The sequence below is a fragment of the Typopeltis vanoorti genome, chromosome 13 (genome assembly GCF_054136105.1).
Source record: "Typopeltis vanoorti isolate ZY-2024b chromosome 13, IOZ_Tvanoo_1.0, whole genome shotgun sequence".
NCBI lineage: Eukaryota > Metazoa > Arthropoda > Arachnida > Uropygi > Thelyphonidae > Typopeltis > Typopeltis vanoorti.
This window is the reverse complement of record NC_143561.1, coordinates 103,978,006-103,996,714: the sequence shown is the minus strand read 5'-3', so window position 1 is coordinate 103,996,714 and position 18,709 is coordinate 103,978,006. Positions and strand designations below refer to the sequence as shown.

The 18,709-nt window shown below is 35.2% G+C and overlaps 1 protein-coding gene across 2 annotated transcripts in view; it reads left to right on the top strand.

Annotated features, from left to right (window-relative positions):
- The window catches only part of mst (misato mitochondrial distribution and morphology regulator), a 211,210-nt gene that overhangs the window by 24,478 nt on the left and 168,023 nt on the right, over nucleotides 1-18,709 (top strand). For both annotated transcript variants that reach the window (XM_090402942.1, XM_090402943.1), the window contains exon 2: nucleotides 11,429-11,515. In XM_090402942.1, the coding sequence (XP_090259068.1) occupies nucleotides 11,429-11,515 (87 nt within the window). The remainder of the gene's footprint in view (nucleotides 1-11,428; nucleotides 11,516-18,709) is intronic.

Here is an 18,709-nt window from a genome sequence, read left to right as displayed (position 1 = left end):
GCGGGAAAAATGGATATAAAAAGGAGGAATGCTGGAAAAAAAGCTTTAGGAGATTAGAGCATTAGAGATTTATTAGAGGGAGAAGGATTGGCATTAAGTTGGAATCGGGCATTCGGCAATCACAGTGCGATAATAGCGAGTCGGCAAGTCACTCAAGCAACTAAATAAAGTCTACAAGTTGACAAGTAGTTAGCTAATAAGTTTCTGAATAACAAATAAAGCAACGGAAGATAGCTGAGTGACTACTGAATGACTAGCGATACTTTAGTTGAGATTTATTTTCAGGGCTGACCTTTCAAGGACACACTGAAACGTGAAGCATAGTAAGAAGTAACTAGAGAATAAATAGAGGCAACAGGGTTGTGTTTAATGATAGTGGTGTTTAGAATTATAGTGCCTAAAGAATTATTTGAATGCCGGAGGAATGAACATCTGTACATATAAAACCCCAAGTCAAAGAATTATTGTGTATTGCCCTAATTCAAGAGTAATCAGTAGTGCTTCATACAAGAACATCTGATTATATGTATTGTGCCCGTAAATTAATTCAGTTAATGCTAGAAGATTTATTTTAATGAGTGCTGTTTATTGTTAAAAGTGTTTACAGTTATAAAAAGTGTTTGTATGTTGATGAAGGAAGAAGATTAACGGTAAGATTATTCCAACTTTAATATTTCTGTTCAGAGAAGTGTATGAGTTTCATCTTAGAATTCCCTGATTGATGTTAACAGTAACTATCGCGGAGAATTAAAAGAAGCGTAAAATTAAAAGTGTCTGTTTATGAAGAGGTATTACTGCAATTTTTATTGTATTTTGAACTTAAGGAACTATGAAAAGACTGTGATATAGAGATAACACATTTATCTTGTCAGAGTTTGATTGTACTTATCGGAGAAGCTGAAGTGATTGTGATATCTTAATTACTGATTTGAAGTTAAGTTTAAAATTTATGATTTAAAAATTAAATGTTTGTTTTTGTTAATGAAAAGTTGTATTTTGCCTGAATCTCTTTTACTGCACCATTCATAAATGTATTCGAACCAAAGCGGAAAAATTAAGTAGGTTAAATATACTCGGCCAGTATATATAATAACATCATATAAAAGAGGATAGTTGTGAGTTGGTTTTTCTTCAATTCTTGAACTAATTCAGATATAGAGTGGCGCAGTCTATAAATATAAATTTTCTCTATATTGAATTAGAAATCAACTAGCAACTTATAGTTTTGTTTAAGAACATCATAGTGACTAACATGTCGGATCCAAAGTATAAATTAAGAAGTAGGATCCAACAAAATGGTGCAGTCGGCAGGATTTGATTCCACTAATATTAGTTAAGATGTCGAATATTAATTTTAAGATAGTATTAGAAAAAGTGATCCCAGAAAATTTAAAAGTAATTTAAAAGAATCAAAGTGGATAGATTGTAAACTAGAATCAGCCAAAGAAAGAAATTGTTTTAGGATTCTGAATTTTTTTTGTTTGTAAGCTGATAAAAATTAAAATGGCAGTTGCATCTAGTTCAGAGATGGAAGACAGTGAATTTTTCAAAAGCGTGAATCCCCAACAGGTAGTTCCCCAGTTTTCAGGAGAAGACTCTGATGATGTGTTATCATTTTTTACTTTTATTGAAAAACTCAGAGAAACAGCAGGTTGGACGGACTTTCAGTTGTTGGTATTACTTAGAAACAAGCTAATTGGTAAGGCTAGAACATATTTTAATTCATCCCCTATTCTTAAGGGAACATTAGAATACAAGAAATTTAAGGATGAACTAATCTCTAGATTTTCCCATACTAAGTGCTACCTTCGAACCCTTATAGAGCTCCATGAATGCATGCAAGATGACAAAGCAGATGTGACTAATTATTTTAACAGATTGGCGAACATTGCTAAATCTATGAAGGTGTCCCCTACAGAAAAACCTCACTTAGATTGGATTGTGTTTCAACAATTTCGACTGGGATTGCATAAAAATTTAAGAGAGGTCATTTACAAAAAAAAGGCTGTCAGTTTAGAAGCATGTTATAGTCTGGCCAAAGAAAGAGAGAAAATATTGGAGGAAATGCAACAAATATACTCCATGAGACAATCACTTATGCAGGACTGTAATGATCAACTTACACCTTTACCAATTCTTGAATACTTTCCAAACTGTAAAAAAAGGAAAGAGATTAAGAATGAGGACATCAATGTAGATAACTCTACCACCTTGAGTAACAAATCAGGTTCACTAGACTACAATTCCCATAGAATGCAAAGCGTGACAATGGCCAAAGAGAATGGTAAGTTACCTTTAACTCTTGTGAAAGGTCTGATTGGAAGGATTCCATGCAATATTCTTTTAGATACTGGAGCCCATATATCAGTTATTTCTAACTCCATGGTGAATAAGCTTGTTGATGATTTTTCTGATAACATCACTCTAATTCAGAAACCAGTAAAAATCACGGGAATTGCTAAAATTGAACTGATTGCCACAAGAAAAATAAATGCTGAAATTTCCATACCTTGTTTTCCAGTAGAGTTCTCACATGAACTCATTATCCTTCCAGAAGTTGCTGACACGAATGACCAGATCATACTAGGACTTGATTTCCTAGAGAAAAATAAATTCATGTGTGACTTTGCCTCTGAAACCATTTCTTTGTGTGGCGTGAGTTATCAATCAATGTACAATGAAGACAATAAAAGGGAACTATGTAACAAGATGGAGATTGAAACCTTAAACCTTGAAGACGGATTAAGTGATAAAAAAAGAAAATTGTTGCACGAAGCTATTAATTTAGCAGAATCAAAAACTGATAGAGCAGAAATAAGGAAGTTCATTCTATCAATTTTCCAAAAATATCCCCAAACATTCACTGAAGATATTAGCTCATTGACCTGTACAAACAAAGTAGAGCATTCCATTGAAATCACTTCAGAAACGCCTATCTACACTAAGCAGTACAAAACCCCCCTTAAATATCTAGATAGGCTTCAGATCCTTCTGAATGATTATGAAAGAGCTGGGATCATAGAAAAGTCTAATTCCAGATGGAATAGTCCTTTTTTGTTGGTAGAAAAACCTGATGGAAGTCTCAGATTTATATTAGATCTGCGTGAGATTAATAAGGTCACTAAGCCCATTGATTTTCCTCTATGTAACATAGAAGAGCTCCTGACTAGTCTAGAGGGAGCAAAATACTTTTCAAAATTGGACCTGAACTCTGGCTATTTCCAGATACCTCTTAGAAAGGAGGACAGACAGTTTTTTGCCTTTACCACTCGATGGCAAAAATACCAACTCTGTCGGCTTCCTCAAGGGGCCAGAATTTCAGCTATGAGTTTTCAGTGTCTGATGAACACTGTACTCTCAGACATGTTAGGAAAATGAGTCATATGTTTCCAAGATGACCTATTAATTTACACCCCAGACTTAACATCACATGAAGAAATTTTAGATAATGTATTAAATAGACTAAATTTGTCACATATATCGTTGAAGTGCTCAAAATGTAAATTCTTCATGAAGAAAGTTGAATACCTAGGACACGTTGTCAGTGAGGCTGGAATAATCCCCACTCAAGAAAATATCTCTGTCATTCTAAGAGCGAAAATACCCACCTCTGTGAGACAAGTATGAAGGTACTTAGGAATGGTAAACTTCTATAGAAAATTTATTCCAAATTGTTCTCAAATAATGGAGCCCATAATTAAATTAACTAAAAAGGGGGAAAAGTTCATTTGGGGAAAGGAACAGGAATCTGCCCATAAATCCTTAAATTTAGCATTAACTAGATCTCCTGTCCTCACTCATCCCACTCTTGGAGAACCTTTCTATCTTGCAGCAGATGCCTTGAATGACACCATTGCAGCTGTAATAGAACAAAAGAAGAAAGAAGAAATTAGACCCATTGCATTCCTAAGTAGAAAACTATCTGCATCAGAAAAAAATTACTCAGTTATTGAAAAAGAAGCACTAGCTATTGTGCATGCCTTAAGGAAAATTCAGATACATGTTACTGGGACAAGAAATTTTTTTAAGATCGGACCATAAACCCCTAACTTTTTTATCCACAATGAAGGATAAAAACCAAAGGATTATTCGATGGGCCTTAGAATTACAAGAGTTCCAAATACAGGTATGTTATATTCCTGGAAAACTTAATGTAGTTGCTGACTACTTATCCAGGGCCTTAGATGATAAAGTAGATGAAAGTACCAGTGCAAAAGGAAAGATAATGAACTTGATAGCCAAGGCAAATGAGGGAGAAGAAAACACGAGAAGAGGCAAGGAATAAGAAAAGTCTCATTGACTATGTTATTGTTAATAGTGATGTTTTCTCCCTGGTGCAGGACACCAGAGTTTACAGAGGAATTGAAATTGGAAGTGATCACTGTTTAGTCTTGAGTAGGATAAAATTGAATTTCATATGGAAAAGAATAACATGTAAGAAAGTTTTAAAGCGAATAAAAGTTGAGCAGCTCTCAGATGTCAACTGTAGACTAAAATACACAAAGATTATTGAAGAAAAAATGAAGGAGTTTGAGAACAGCAACTAAACCTTGGAGATTCAGTGGCAAGCCTTGGAGAAAACCCTGATTGATTCAGCCAGAGAGGCATGTGGTGAGGTTGTCTGCAAGGATAGTAAAATCAGAACTCCATGGTGGACACAGGAAGTTAAAGAGGCAGTGCAGGAAAAGAAGAAAGCATATCAAAAGTTCCTGGCAAATAAGTCAGCTTATGCTCTTAGAGAATACAGAGACAAATGTAAGAAAGCTAAACACTATGTAAAACTAGCTAAACAAAAGTCATGGGAGGACTTTGGCAAGAACATAGAAAATAAATATCAAGAGGGTGGTAAGATATTATGGAGGTTATTGAAGAAGCTTAGAAATGGAGGAAAGAGTGCTGGAAAATGAGCTAGAGATGATAAAGATGACATGAAAATGGGGGAAAAAGATATCTTTGAAGTATGGAGTAATTACTTCGAAAAATTGCTAAATGAAACAAGCAGTGATAGCACAGTGGTAAAAAAAACACTCAACAGGCATACAGTCAGGAATACATATCCATACTTGAAGTAGAAAAAGCCATCAAAGGCTTGAAATGTGGAAAGGCAGCAGAGTAGATATTTGACCAGAAATGCTGAAGTATGGTGGTATAAGAGTCTTACAGTGGCTGCACTGTATAGTTCAGAAAGCCTGGACAGAGGAACGAATTCCCGATGATTGGAGTAGAGCTCTCATAGTACCCATATATAAAAAAGGAAATAACACTGAATGTGAGAATTACAGAGGTATTTTCCTACCGAGTGTTCCTGGCAAGATTTATGCAAGTATACTTGAGAAACGGTTGAAAAGAATTGTGGAAGAAAAGCTTGGTGAAGAACAACCTGGATTCAGGCCAAATAGAGGCTGTCAGGATCGGATCTTCACTTTACGACAAATAGTTGAGAAAGCATGGGAATATAACAAAGATCTGTATTTAAGTTTTGTCGATCTGGAAAAGGCATATGACAAGGTGCCAAGAGAGAAGCTATTCAATATGCTACAGTTATATGGTGTCAATGGGGTATTATTTCAAGCAATTCTTAGTCATTATTTGAATTGTAAGTCAGCAGTTAGAATCGAAGGAAGTACAGGAAGATGGTTTAATGTTAAATCTGGTGTGAGACAAGGATGTACATTATCCCGTCTGTTATTCATTATCTATATGGATCACATTATGAAGGAAAGTGGTATTAAACACAAAATTGGAGATGTTAATGTCAGCTCTTTGCTTTTTGCGGACAATGTTATACTTCTAAATAAATCCGCTACAAGTCTGCAAGATTCCCTGACTAAATTGAATAACTGTTGTAATAAATATGGTATGAAGGTCAGCAATAAAAAGATCAGGACAATGAAAATAGGCAGAATCATTGAAAATGTCAACTGTGTTGTTAATGGAGAACCTGTGGAACAAGTAAAACATTTCAGCTACTTAGGTATGATTTTTAGTGAAGATAGTAAATTAAACATGGAAATAGACAACAGAATCAACAAAGCTGGTATGGTAGGAAGTGAACTGAATAAATTCATATGGAATAAGAGAGAAATTAGTCGGAACACTAAATTAGCCGTATACAAGACAGTGTTCAAACCAGTTTTAATTTATGGATCTGAGAGCTGTATCAGAAGTAAAACACTTGACCAAAGACTAGAGACCGCAGATATGAGAATCCTGAGAAAGATTATATGCGTGAACAGATGGCATCAGTGGCAATATCATATTAAGAACGAGGATATTAGGAAAGAACTTGACATTGTCACCATCCAGGAATGCGTTATCAGAGCTAATCTCTGCCAGGTTGGCAGGAAAACGACCCAGAGGAAGACCAAGATATAGGTGGATTGATACTATACAAAGTGCCTTAGATGATAGAAATATAATATCTCATAATGTTGGAGTCTTGCCAACTAACAGACTGATTTGGAGGAAAATTGTAGATAAGAAGTTAGTAATGATGTAAATTTTTCATGTAGTATTATCATATCCTGTACACACACCCCTTGAGGCTACATGGCAGGAATTTAATGATGATGATGAGAAAAGATGCAGACATTAATAAAGTAACGTTTTTTGTTTCTAGAAACTGTACTTCTCAAATAAAAAATATTACCAAAGTAATGTTATTTTCTATAAATGTCTAAAAGAAAAATAGCAACAGCATATGGATTTGAATGTCTTTCGAATGAGTGAACTGGAGAAACTTGCTAGCTAGATGGCAGTGCAGTGCGTGATGAAAGCGAAAGATTCAGGAGAGTGGTATTGAAGAGCCTTGATGTGCTTGGCAATGGAAACAGTAGTAGCATGAGAGATAAAGAGAGAATGGGAATGCAAGAGGAACAGGGAAATGGGGGGGGGGGGCAGGGAGACATGGCATAGGGAGAGTGGATGTTGGGAGTATTAGTGAATGTATATATAGGGATGATGAGCATATGATAGGGATGATTAGATTGGGAAGCAAGTGGGGGTAGTCAAGACCGAGTGGATATAAGCGGTAATAAAGGTGATTGGACAAGGCCAGGAATGGTGAATAAATTTCAACAAAGAAGTCTCTTGGACTTGTTTGTTGTGATTTACAGACCGGTTATACACCTAAAAGTGAACTGAAAGTGAAATAAGGGGGATGAAATTGTTCACTGATTGAGTATATTTGCCTCATATTTGTAGATTTAGGGACTCAAAAACACTTGTTGAACAGATTATTTTATTAATTACAAATAAAATAAAACTTGACGTTTCGACCTCTATATCGAAGTCATCATCGGAAGAATACAACTGTATACAGAACCAAGCTACATGCTCATGCTTTCTATACCAGTAAACTAAATCTACGTAGTTAATAAATCTTTTTTCTAGCCTGACCTCTAGTGATAGAAAAGAAAAACAAAAATAAATAAATAAAGAAATAAATAAAATAAAAATAAATAAATAAAAAAAAAATAAAAATAAAATAAAAATATTATATATTATAAATAGATAAATGCAACTACAATAAACTGTTAGAGTCCTTATGTATTAATATTCTGGATAGTTACAAAATGATTTCTTTCAGTTGCTATTGGATGTTCTAAACACTTCACCACAACTGAAAGAAATCATTTTGTAACTATCCAGAATATTAATACATAAGGACTCTAACAGTTTATTGTAGTTGCATTTATCTATTTATAATATATAATATTTTTTTTATTTTATTTATTTATTTTTAATTTTTTATTTCTTTATTTATTTATTTTTGTTTTTCTTTTCTATCACTAGAGGTCAGACTAGAAAAGAGATTTATTAACTACGTAGATTTAGTTAACTGGTATAGAAAGCATGAGCATGTAGCTTGGTTCTGTATACAGTTGTATTCTTCCGATGATGACCTCGATATAGAGGTCGAAACGTCAAGTTTTATTTTATTTGTAATTAATAAAATAATCTGTTCAACACGTGTGTTTTTGAGTCCCTAAATCTACAAATATGAGTGCTGATCACCGTGTATCCCTAAAAGAAATGAGTATATTTGCCTGAAAACATTTGATTAAGTGAAACATGATTCTACAGGAATAGAAATGGAAGGGTACAGTGTTTTTTGCAAGGATAGAAAGGACAAGAAGGGAGGGAGTTCTGCTGATGATAGCAAGAGAATTGTCTGGATAAGGCAGACATGAAAAAGGGAAATGGCAATGGTTTTGAGGCAGTGTGGTGTGAGGGTTGACAGGAAGAGTTATTTAGTTGGATGTTGCTATTGGCCAAGGAATGTGGAGAGTGTTGACAAAAAAAAATGTATAAGCAACTTCAGTTAGTGAACAAGGAAAGAGTGATTATTATGGGTGATTTTAATTATGATGGTATAGAGATAACATTTGGGAATAAGGAAAATGAATTTCTTGAGTTCTTGATCTCAGGCGGTATGTTAAAAGAGGGCATGCGAGGATTGAGAGTTTTGGATCTGATCAGAGGAGTAATTTTGAATGGGTTTCTCATTTTTCTCCAGATGGTGAGAGTGATCATGAAGTGATCACATGGGTTGTAACTTGCCATATGAAGACTTATGAGGAAAGGATATATGTGAAAGTAGAGGGCTGGTGATTATGACAAGATTAGTAGACAGCTTGGAGCTATAGCATGGAATGAGGAGTTAACAGCATCAATGTCAGAATGTATTCTGCAGGTCAAAAGGCTGAATAAGGTAGGTGTAAAATGGAATGAATGAGGGATTAAGCATGAAATCTGGAAGAAGATGGCACTTTGGAGGCAACACAAGATGAATCATGGCAATAATCAGTTGCATGAAGAGTATAAAGAGGAATGACTCAGTTGGTAATGACAACAAAAGTGCAGTACAAACAAGAATTAGCAAATCAGGCCAAAAAAAACTTCTATTTTTTTTTTTTTTCATATGTGGCAAGTAGAGAGAAGAATTATTATAAGATGCTGTTATTGGATGAAAGTGGAAGATTGGTGATTGCTGCAGTGGACAGAATAGAGATGTTCAGTGAGCAGTTCATCAGGGTATTTCATGTGAAATATGATCTCAGTGTGAAATCAGTGTATCTCAATGTGAAATCAGAAGTACAAGTGTAGAGATTGAAATGAGAGAAGACAATGGTGAGGAGTTAAGTAAACTAGATACCAATAAGGCAATAGAACTTGATGATATATCACCACATGTCTTAAGGGAATGTTCCAAGGAGTTAGCTTCAGCCTTGGCCTACTTGTTTAACATGTCCCAAAAGATCGGAAGGAAGGCAGAATTGTTCCATTTCACAAAGGTGGTGATAAGTTTAAGGCAAGAAATTATAGGTTGATATAAGGTATTGGAGAAGTTGGTGAGATATAGAATATAAAATTGGATTGATAACAGTGGTATTCTTTTGTGCTTGCCAGCATGGGTTTGTTAAAGGGAGGTTGTGCTTTATGTGCCTGCTTATGTACTATAACAAGGTGACATGTATTGGATAAGGGAGATGCATATACAGTGGTATACTTAGATTTTGCAAAGCTTTTGATAGATTGCCACACAAGTTCATCACTAAACTGAAGCAGATGGGATTGGATGATGGAATAGTGAGTTAGATAGGTGGATAGCTATCGGGTAGGTATCAGCGAGTTGTGTATGGGGGGGGGGTGATATCTCGAAAGAGGAAAGTCACTAGTTGTGTGCCATATAGGTCAGTTTTGGGTTATTATTTAATATGTATATTAATGATATCAGGATTCATTTAACTGGTGATACACAACTGTTTGCAGATGATGCAAAACTTGGAAAAGTGATGAGGAATCAAGCACGTTGTGGCCTCACTGGAGGACATGAATAGATTGTATGAATGGGCAGCAGGACGGAAATCTCAGTTCAGTGTTACACTTGGCAACACTGTCAATTCAGTGTTGCCAAGTGTAAGTTTCTGAAATTTGGTTGGCAACAGCAGCATGCAAAGTATCATTTGATGGGGAAATTTTGGAGGAAGTTGAGATAAGAAACATTGGAGTGGTGGTGAACAAGGATCTGAAGTTCAGAGGTCACATTGCACAAGTTGAAGACATCACATCAATTATGATAATGATGCAGAGACCCTTAACTTGTATCTGGTTCCATTGTTATAAGCCTTGATCAGGCCTTATATGGATTATTGTACACAGATTTGGTCCATTTGTGATGAGGATTTATTGGAAAGGATCCAGAGAAGACTAAGGTCATAATGGATCTTTAGGATGTGGGATATGAGAACAGATTGAGAGAGTACAGTTTGCAAAGCCTTGTGGATAGGAGGAAGAGAGAGAGAGAGAGAGAAAGGATGTGATAGCGACATTTAAGTTTGTAAAGGGTTGTTACCTGGTTAATCTGGAAGAAATTTTTTGTAGAATGGGGAAAGAGGTAGAACAAAGGGACATACCCGGACATTGTGTAAGGAGGGTGTTAACAAGGACATAACGAGTAGGTTTTTTGCATGAAGAGTGGTTAGTTAGTGGAATGCTGCTTTGCCTTGACATGTGCTGAATGCAGATACATTGAATGAGTTTAAAGCATAGTTTTAAACGGGCCTTGTGTGTAACAATGTTTGCCTCCTGTGATATGTCTGTGATAAGTCTTTAAACTCCATGGAGGTCTGGTGTTAATAAGAAGAAACATCATCAGTATGTTCATTTTAAGTGGTTTGTAATATAGAAAAACAGCATATGAATTTACTGATACAGGAAGGTTAGTTACTAATATATGTGGTCACATATTTCAATCTGAAACTAAACTTACAAATCATAGTGCAACCGAGAGAAAAACACTTGACCTTTTAAGCAAGATAGCAATAGAACAATTATGTCTGGAAAGAATGTTTATGACAGAGAGTTGAAGGGTTTCCTAAAGTGGAACTTTGGGAAACCCTTAAGCAAATAAAGACCAAATGTCAAAATTGACCATGGCATCTCAGGTTATAAGGATTTTTTATCATAATTATAATTTTTTCCAAGACATTGATGATTTTTTTTTTTTTTTTTTACAATCGGAGATACAGACAAATTGGCCCTTCAGAACACATGCAATTTACAGATAAAAAAACAATACTAGTGGTGGGCGGTAGATGCCGTTGATGTAGATGATCGATAGTAGAGGTTCGATGTAGTGGTGGAGACAGAGTTGTAAAGTTGGTGCCCTCCTGCGATGAGTCTTCAGACTCCTTGGAGGTGTCATTAATAATAATAAATAAATGAGAATGACCAGTGCCTAAGGACCATGACAGAAATTCACTGTGCAATTAAGTAAGAAAGTCAGTACAGTTTTACGTCAACTATATTATGACCAATTGCATGTTGCTTATATCTAGTGAAATCTGTGATTATTGTTCTACTGTTTAAATTTTCATTTATGCTGATTATGATTTTTTAATATATTTTAATTATTTAATGACAGGAAGCAACATTTTGCTATGATGAAAAGCTGTCTCATGCCATAGAAATAAATCATGATATTCTTTTTAGAGAAGGAAGAAATCTTTTGGTAAGCATCTCTGTATTATTAAATTATATTATGAAATTCTAGTTCTTTAGTAATGTCTAAAATAATTAGATGAAATTTGTAATAATCATTTATAAGTAAGAACAATTTAAAATTGCAACAGACATTAAGAAAAGAACTAGTCCTAATTTTGGCACCCTCTACTTGTACCAGATAAAACGTTTACAAGTGTTAAGTGGAATTGATCTTAAACTATCTCCCTGATTTTTGGTAAATTAAGACATCCATAATGACTTAGGTTTGGGAATGTTTCATTACTGTTGCTGCTGCCAACTCCAAAAACAATCTCTCCAATTTGTAATGACTTCTGTGCAACACTTTGCTTTTCCTCCTTCCAGTTCTGTGTGAAGCATATCTAAAACATGATCTGCCATTCCAAACTTGCCTTAATGATGGTAGCAAATGTATTTGTTTTCTGAGGCAGATGTTGATAGAGCTACCTGTTTGACAAGTAGAAAGACATTTGCTACCATTGTTATAACAAGTAGGAGTGGCAGATCTTGCTTTAGATATCTTTTTTTGCAGGCTTAGATGGAGGGAAACCAAAGTGCTACACAGAAGTCAGTATACAAGTCAGAGAGACTGTTTTTGCTGTTGGTGACAGAGTAATAAAATGTTAATAATACATAATAATTTATAACAGTAATAAATTTATGTGGAATAAGAGAGAAATTAGTCCAAACACTCAGTCAGCTGCATACAAGATGGTATTCAAATTCTTGGATTCTAACTACTGACTTACAACTCACATAGGCTATGTATTTCTCAATATCTTTCATTTATACCATATAATTGTATTGTCTACAGATTTTCTCTTGTTGTACCAGATACAGGTGCACATTAGTCATACGATAGTGTCGTATGGCAAATTTCGTTGTATAGTGAATAATTTTTATTTTCATTTGTAGATGCTTATAATAGTTTAATAGCATTTTTAAGCAGTCATATACAGTATCATGCATAACTGATGCAAATAAATCATTTATTTTTGTCAGTTATTCTAACAAAAAAAAAAGTTAATTTTTGCAAGAATGGAAAAGTTCCAATTTAGCAATAAGATTGTCACATTTACCAATAACTGTAGTATTAACTAGTGTATATCACTTTCTAACTTTGTTAAAAACAAAGAACTTTGTTTTTCTTTTTAATAACTATAACGACAGCAGTGCAAGGTAACTATAGCCTGCATCCTATCTCAGTGTTCAGTACACTATGGTCACTAAATTTAATAATTTTAATCTTAGTAAAACCTAATGTAATAGGTTTATATGCAAATAAAAATCAACGTGAGGGTATAATTGCTTTCACTGAAAGCAACAGTACCCTCACTTCAATTTTTATTTGCTATTATTGTGTGTTATGATCCATCAAGTCATTTCTGACTCCTGGCGACTCCATGAACATACACTCTCCATTCTGATCTGTCCCTGACCATGTCTTTCAGAACCTCCAAGTGCACTCCAGTTGCTTCTTTAACTCCATCCACCAATCTAATTCTTGGTCTTCCTCTTTTCCTGCTTCCATCAACTTTTACCAGCATCATCTTCTCCAGACTGTCATTTGCTCGCATAATATGTCCAAAGTATGACAATTTTTGCTTCATGATCATAGCTTCAAGGAAGCAATCTGGCTTTATTCTGTCTATCACTGATTTATTGGGTTTGCTTTGCAGTCCATGGTATTCTTAGTAAGCATCTCCAAATCCATAATTCAAATGCATCTTTCTTCCTTCTTTCACTCTTTCTCAGGGTCCAACTTTCACATCCATACAGCACCACAGGGAATACCATTGCTTTCATGATTCTGATTTTTGTTGTGAGGCTAATATCTTCTTCTTTAAAGATCTTGCTTAAATTTGTCATTGCTTTTTTTTCCCGAGTAATAATCTTCTTCTAACTTCTTTGGTACAATAGCCATCTTTATCAATTCGGGATCCTAGGAACACAAAATTGTTAACTGCTTCCATTTTTTCCCCATCTACTTCAAAATCATTAAGTTCACATGTTGCCATAACTTTTGTCTTTTTGAGGTTAAGTTTAAAACCATACTTAGCACTTTCTTCTTTAACTTTCATAATAAGTTCCTTCAAATCTTCTTTGCATTCTGCTAGCAAGGTGGTATTATCTGCATACCTCAAATTATTAATATTTTTTCCACCAATTTTAATTCCAACTGAAGACTCCTCCAGCCCTGCCATTCTTAAAATGTATTCGCTGTACAAGTTAAACAGGTACGGAGATAAAATACATCCTTGTTGCACCACTTTACCTATTGTGAAATACTCAGTTTCTCCAAGATCTGTTTGGACAGTAGCTTCTTGTTCATAATAAAGATTCCTCAGAAGGATAATGAAATGCTCTGGGACTCCCATTGTTCTTAACACATGATCTACACAGTCAATAGCCTTGCTATAGTCAAGGAAACAAAGGTAGACATTCTTGTGATCTTTCTATTATCCATCTCACATTGGCAATTTGATCTCTTGTTCCTCTGCCTTTTCGAAATCCTGCCTGTTCATTTGGCCTTTCTCTCTTCATGAATGGTTCCAGTCTTTTCTGAATGATCTTAAGACTTTACTTGCATGAGAAATCAATGCTATAGTTCTGTAATTTTTGCACTCTCTTGCATCACCTTTCTTCAATAAAGGTATATTAACTGATTTTTTCCATTCCCTAGGCCATGTAGTTGTGATCCAAATTTGCTGACATAGAGCTGCCAAAATTTTAACTGCCTCTTCTCCCAGGGCTTTGAGCAGCTCAATAGGTATTCCATCTCCTCCTGGTGCTTTCTTACTGGATATCTGTTTAGTGCCCACCTCACTTCACTCTCCAGTGGTACTGGTTCCTGTGTATAATTCTGCTCTTCAAATTTCTCAGTAATTTTGGAGTTCTTTCTGTAAAGGTCTTCTGTATACTCTTTCTATCTTTCTTTGATGTCTGCAGCTTCTGTAAGATATCTTTTGTGTTTACTTTTCAATATTGTCACCCTGGCACTAAACTTTCCTGTTAGTTCTCTGATCTTTTTGAAAAAATCTCTTGTTTATCCTTTCTTGTTTTGGTCTTCTATTTGTTAGCATTCCTGGCTTGTCGTTGAAACTCTGCATTCAAATGCCGTACTTCCTGCAAATTTCCTGTGGCTTTCATTTTCCTCCTTTCCTGAGCAGCTTTGATGGCATCTTCTGACAGCCATTTGGACTTCTTCTTACAGACTGTTGGGATATTCTTCTTTGCTTCTGTTTTAATTATATCTTTAATCTCTTTCCATAGTTCATCTGGTTCTCTTTCACACAAATTGAGTGTGTTCAATCTGTTCTGTATGCTAATATTGTATTCAGCTGGTATGTTTCCAAGATCATATCTCATAGGTGTTTATGATGTTTTCAGTTTCCGTAGTTTCACATGTATCCTAGCCACTAATCACTCTTGGTCTGTTCCACAGTCTGCACCTGGAAAAGTCTTGACAGACTGAATTGCACTTCTCCATCTTCTTTGTCCAAGTATATAGTCAATTTGATTTCTGTGTTGTCCATCAGGTGATGCCCATGTGTACAATCCTCTTTTGTGCTGTTTAAAGCAGGTGTTAGCAACAAACAAGAATTCTCTCTGCACAAAACTCAACTGGTCTCTTCTCTGCAGTGTTACGAATACCTAAACCAGAACGACCTGTTATTCCTTGTTCCTCATTCTCTCCCACTTTTGCATTTCAATCTCCAATAAGTAGCCATAAATCTCGCTTTGGTGCTGCATCTATCACTTCTTGTAACTTGCCATAAAATTCTTCAATGTCTTCTTCTGATGCCTCTGTAGTAGGTGCATAAACCTGAATGATGGTCATATTCATTGCATGTCCACTCACTCTGAGAAAAATGATTGTCACTCACTTGATTATAACCCAATACATACCTAGCCATCTTTTTTCTGAGTAAGAAAGATATTCCATTTTTTCGACTTGTCTCATGTCCTGAGTAATACACCATATAGTCCCCTCACTGAAAAAGGCCCATTCCTGTCAATCTAAGTTCACTTAATCCCAATATATCCAGCTTCTTGTGCTCCATTTCCATCTTTATTATTTCAGTTTACCTTGATTCATACTTCTAAACATTCCAAGTTCCAATCCTATGGGTTTTTTTTGTGAAACAAAAATTTGCTATTATTATTTGCTATAGACTGACCATCATAAACAGACTGAGTCCCCAGAAATTGTGCATTGGCTGATTCATGACAATGTTGCTTAAACATAACACTGTCATGTTATGTTTAACATGTTATGTCCATGACAGTGTTATGTTGCTTAAACAATTGTATGAGCAAATGTCATCATTCATTATCAACTTCCTGACATGTACCCTCAAGGGGTATACAGGATATGATAGTACTACATGAAAAACTTACATCACCACTAACTTCCTATCTACAATTTTTCTCCAAATCAATCTGTTACCTGTCAAGACTCCAATATTATCTGATCTTATATTTCTGTCTTCTAAGGCACTTTTTACTGTATCAATCCATCTATATCTTGGTCTTCCTCTGGGTCTTTTTCATGCCAACCTGGCAGAGAACACTAGTTTTGCTAATCTTTCCTCTCCCATTCTATTTAAGTGACAATACCACCTGAGATTAGCTCTACCAACACATTTCTCAATGCTGTTAATGTCAAGTTCTTTCCTAATATCCTCGGTTTTTTAAAGTTATTATTGCAATTGATGCCATCTGTTCATTCCCCTAATCTTTCTCAGGACTCTCATATCTGCGGTCTCTAGTCTTTGGTGAAGTGTTTTACTTCTGACCCAGCTCTCAGATCCAAAAGTTAAAATTGGTTTGAACACTGCCTTGTATACAGCTAATTTAGTGTTTTGACTAATTTCTCTCTTATTCCATATAAATTTATTCAATTGACTTCCTACCATACTAGCTTTGTTGACTCTGTTATCTATTGCCATATTTAATTTGGTATCTTCATTAAAAATTGTGCCTAAGTAGCTGAAATGTTTTACTTGTTCAATAGGTTCTCCATTCATAATGCAGTTGATATTTTCAATGCTTCTGCCTATTTTCATTGTCTTTGTCATGTTATTGCTGATCTTCATACCATATTTATTACAACAGTTATTCCATTTAGTCAGGGAATCTTGCAGATTTGTACCGGATTTAATTAGAAATATAGTATCATCTGCATAAAGTAAAGAGCTGAGAATAACACTTCCAATTTTGATATCAGGTTTAATGCCACATTCCTTCATAATGTGATCCATATAGATAATGAATAACAGAGGGGATAATGTACATCCTTGTCTCACACCAGATTTAACATTAAACCATCTTCCTGTACTTCCTTCAATTCTAACTGCTGACTTACAACTCAAATAAAGACTAAGTATTGCTTGATATAATGTCCCATTGACACCATATAACTGTAACGTATTGAATAGCTTCTTTCTTGGCACCTTGTCATGTGCCTTTCCCAGATCTACAAAACTTAAATACAGATCTTTGTTGTATTCCCATGCTCCCTCAACTATCTCATAGAGTGAAGATCTGATCCTGACATCCTCTATTTGCTCTGAATCCATCTTGTTCTTCACCAAGCTTTTCTTCCACAATCCTTCTCAGTCATACTCAAGTATACTTGCATAAATCTTACAAAGAACAATGAGGAGGGAAATACCTCTGTAATTCTCACATTCGGTTTTATTTCCCTTTTTGTGTATCGATACTGTGAGAGCTCTACTGCAATTATCTGGAATTCGTCCCTCTGTCCAGGCCTTCTGAACTATGCAGTGCAGCCACTGTAACACTTTTATACCACCATACTTCAGCATTTCTGGTCGAAAATCATCTACTCCTGCTGCCTTTCCACATTTCAAGCCTTTGATGGCTTTTTCTACTTCAAGTATGGATATGTATTCCTAACTATGCCTGTTGAGTGTTTTTTACCACTGTGTTATCACTGCTTCTTTCATTTAGCAATTTTTTGAAGTAGTTACTCCATACTTCAAGGATATCTTTTTCTCCCATTTTCATATCACCTTTATCATCTCTAACTCCTTTTACAGCACTCTTTCCCACATTTCTAAGCTTCTTCACCAACCTCCAGAATATCTTATCACCTTCTTGATATTTATTTTCTATGTTCTTACCGAAGTCCTCCGATGACTTTTGTTTAGCTAGTTTAACTAGTGTTTAGCTTTTTGTTATTTGTCTCTGTATTCTGTAAGAGCCCAAGCTGACTTATTTGCCAGGAACTTTTGATATGCTTTCTTCTTTTCCTTCACGGCCTCTTTAATTTTTTGTGTTCACCATGGAATTGTGATTTTTCTATCCTTGCAGACAACCTCACCATATGCTTCTCTGACTGAATTAGTGTTTTCTTCAGGGCTTGCCACTGAATCTCCAAGGTTTGGTTCCTGTTCTCAAACTGTTTCATTTTTTTCTTGAATAATGTGTGTGTATTTTAGTCTACAGTTCACATCTGAGAGCTGCTCAACTTTTATTCGCTTTAAAACTTTCTTACATGTTCTTCTTTTCAATATGAAATTCAATTTTATCCTGCACAAGACTAAATGGTGATCACTTCCAATTTCAAATCCTCCATACACTCTAGTGCCCTGAAAAAACATAACTATCAACAATATCATATTGCTGATTGTGATGATAGTTGATAACATTTTCTTATTCCTTGCCTCTTCTCTCCATGTGAATTTGTGGACATTTATATGTTGGAAGATGGTGTTAGTAATAATCTGTCTATCCTTTGCAGAAATCCAACAGGTAATTGCCATTATTATTAGCCTTGTTTTTTTCCTTCAAATTTTCCCAAAATATTTTGTATGTCTCACAATCATTTCCTACTCTGCTATTTAGATCTCCAACAAGGACTAACTTTTCTTTTTTCATTGTGCCAGTTGCTTTCTCTAAAGCCTCTAAAAATACCTCCACTTCTACCCTAGTAGAACCTTCTGTGGGACCATAGGCACAAATAAGTCTCATTGTCCGGTTCCTTCATTCTGATATTCGCCCACATTACTCTACTTGATATTGCTTGCCATTCAAGATTAGCTTCGTATTTTGTGTTCAATACTGTAGCTACACCTTGTTTTCCCTGAATGTCATTGCCTGAATATAACATTTTGTATTTATTGCTCAGAAAAATCTCACCAGTTTTTGTCTTTTT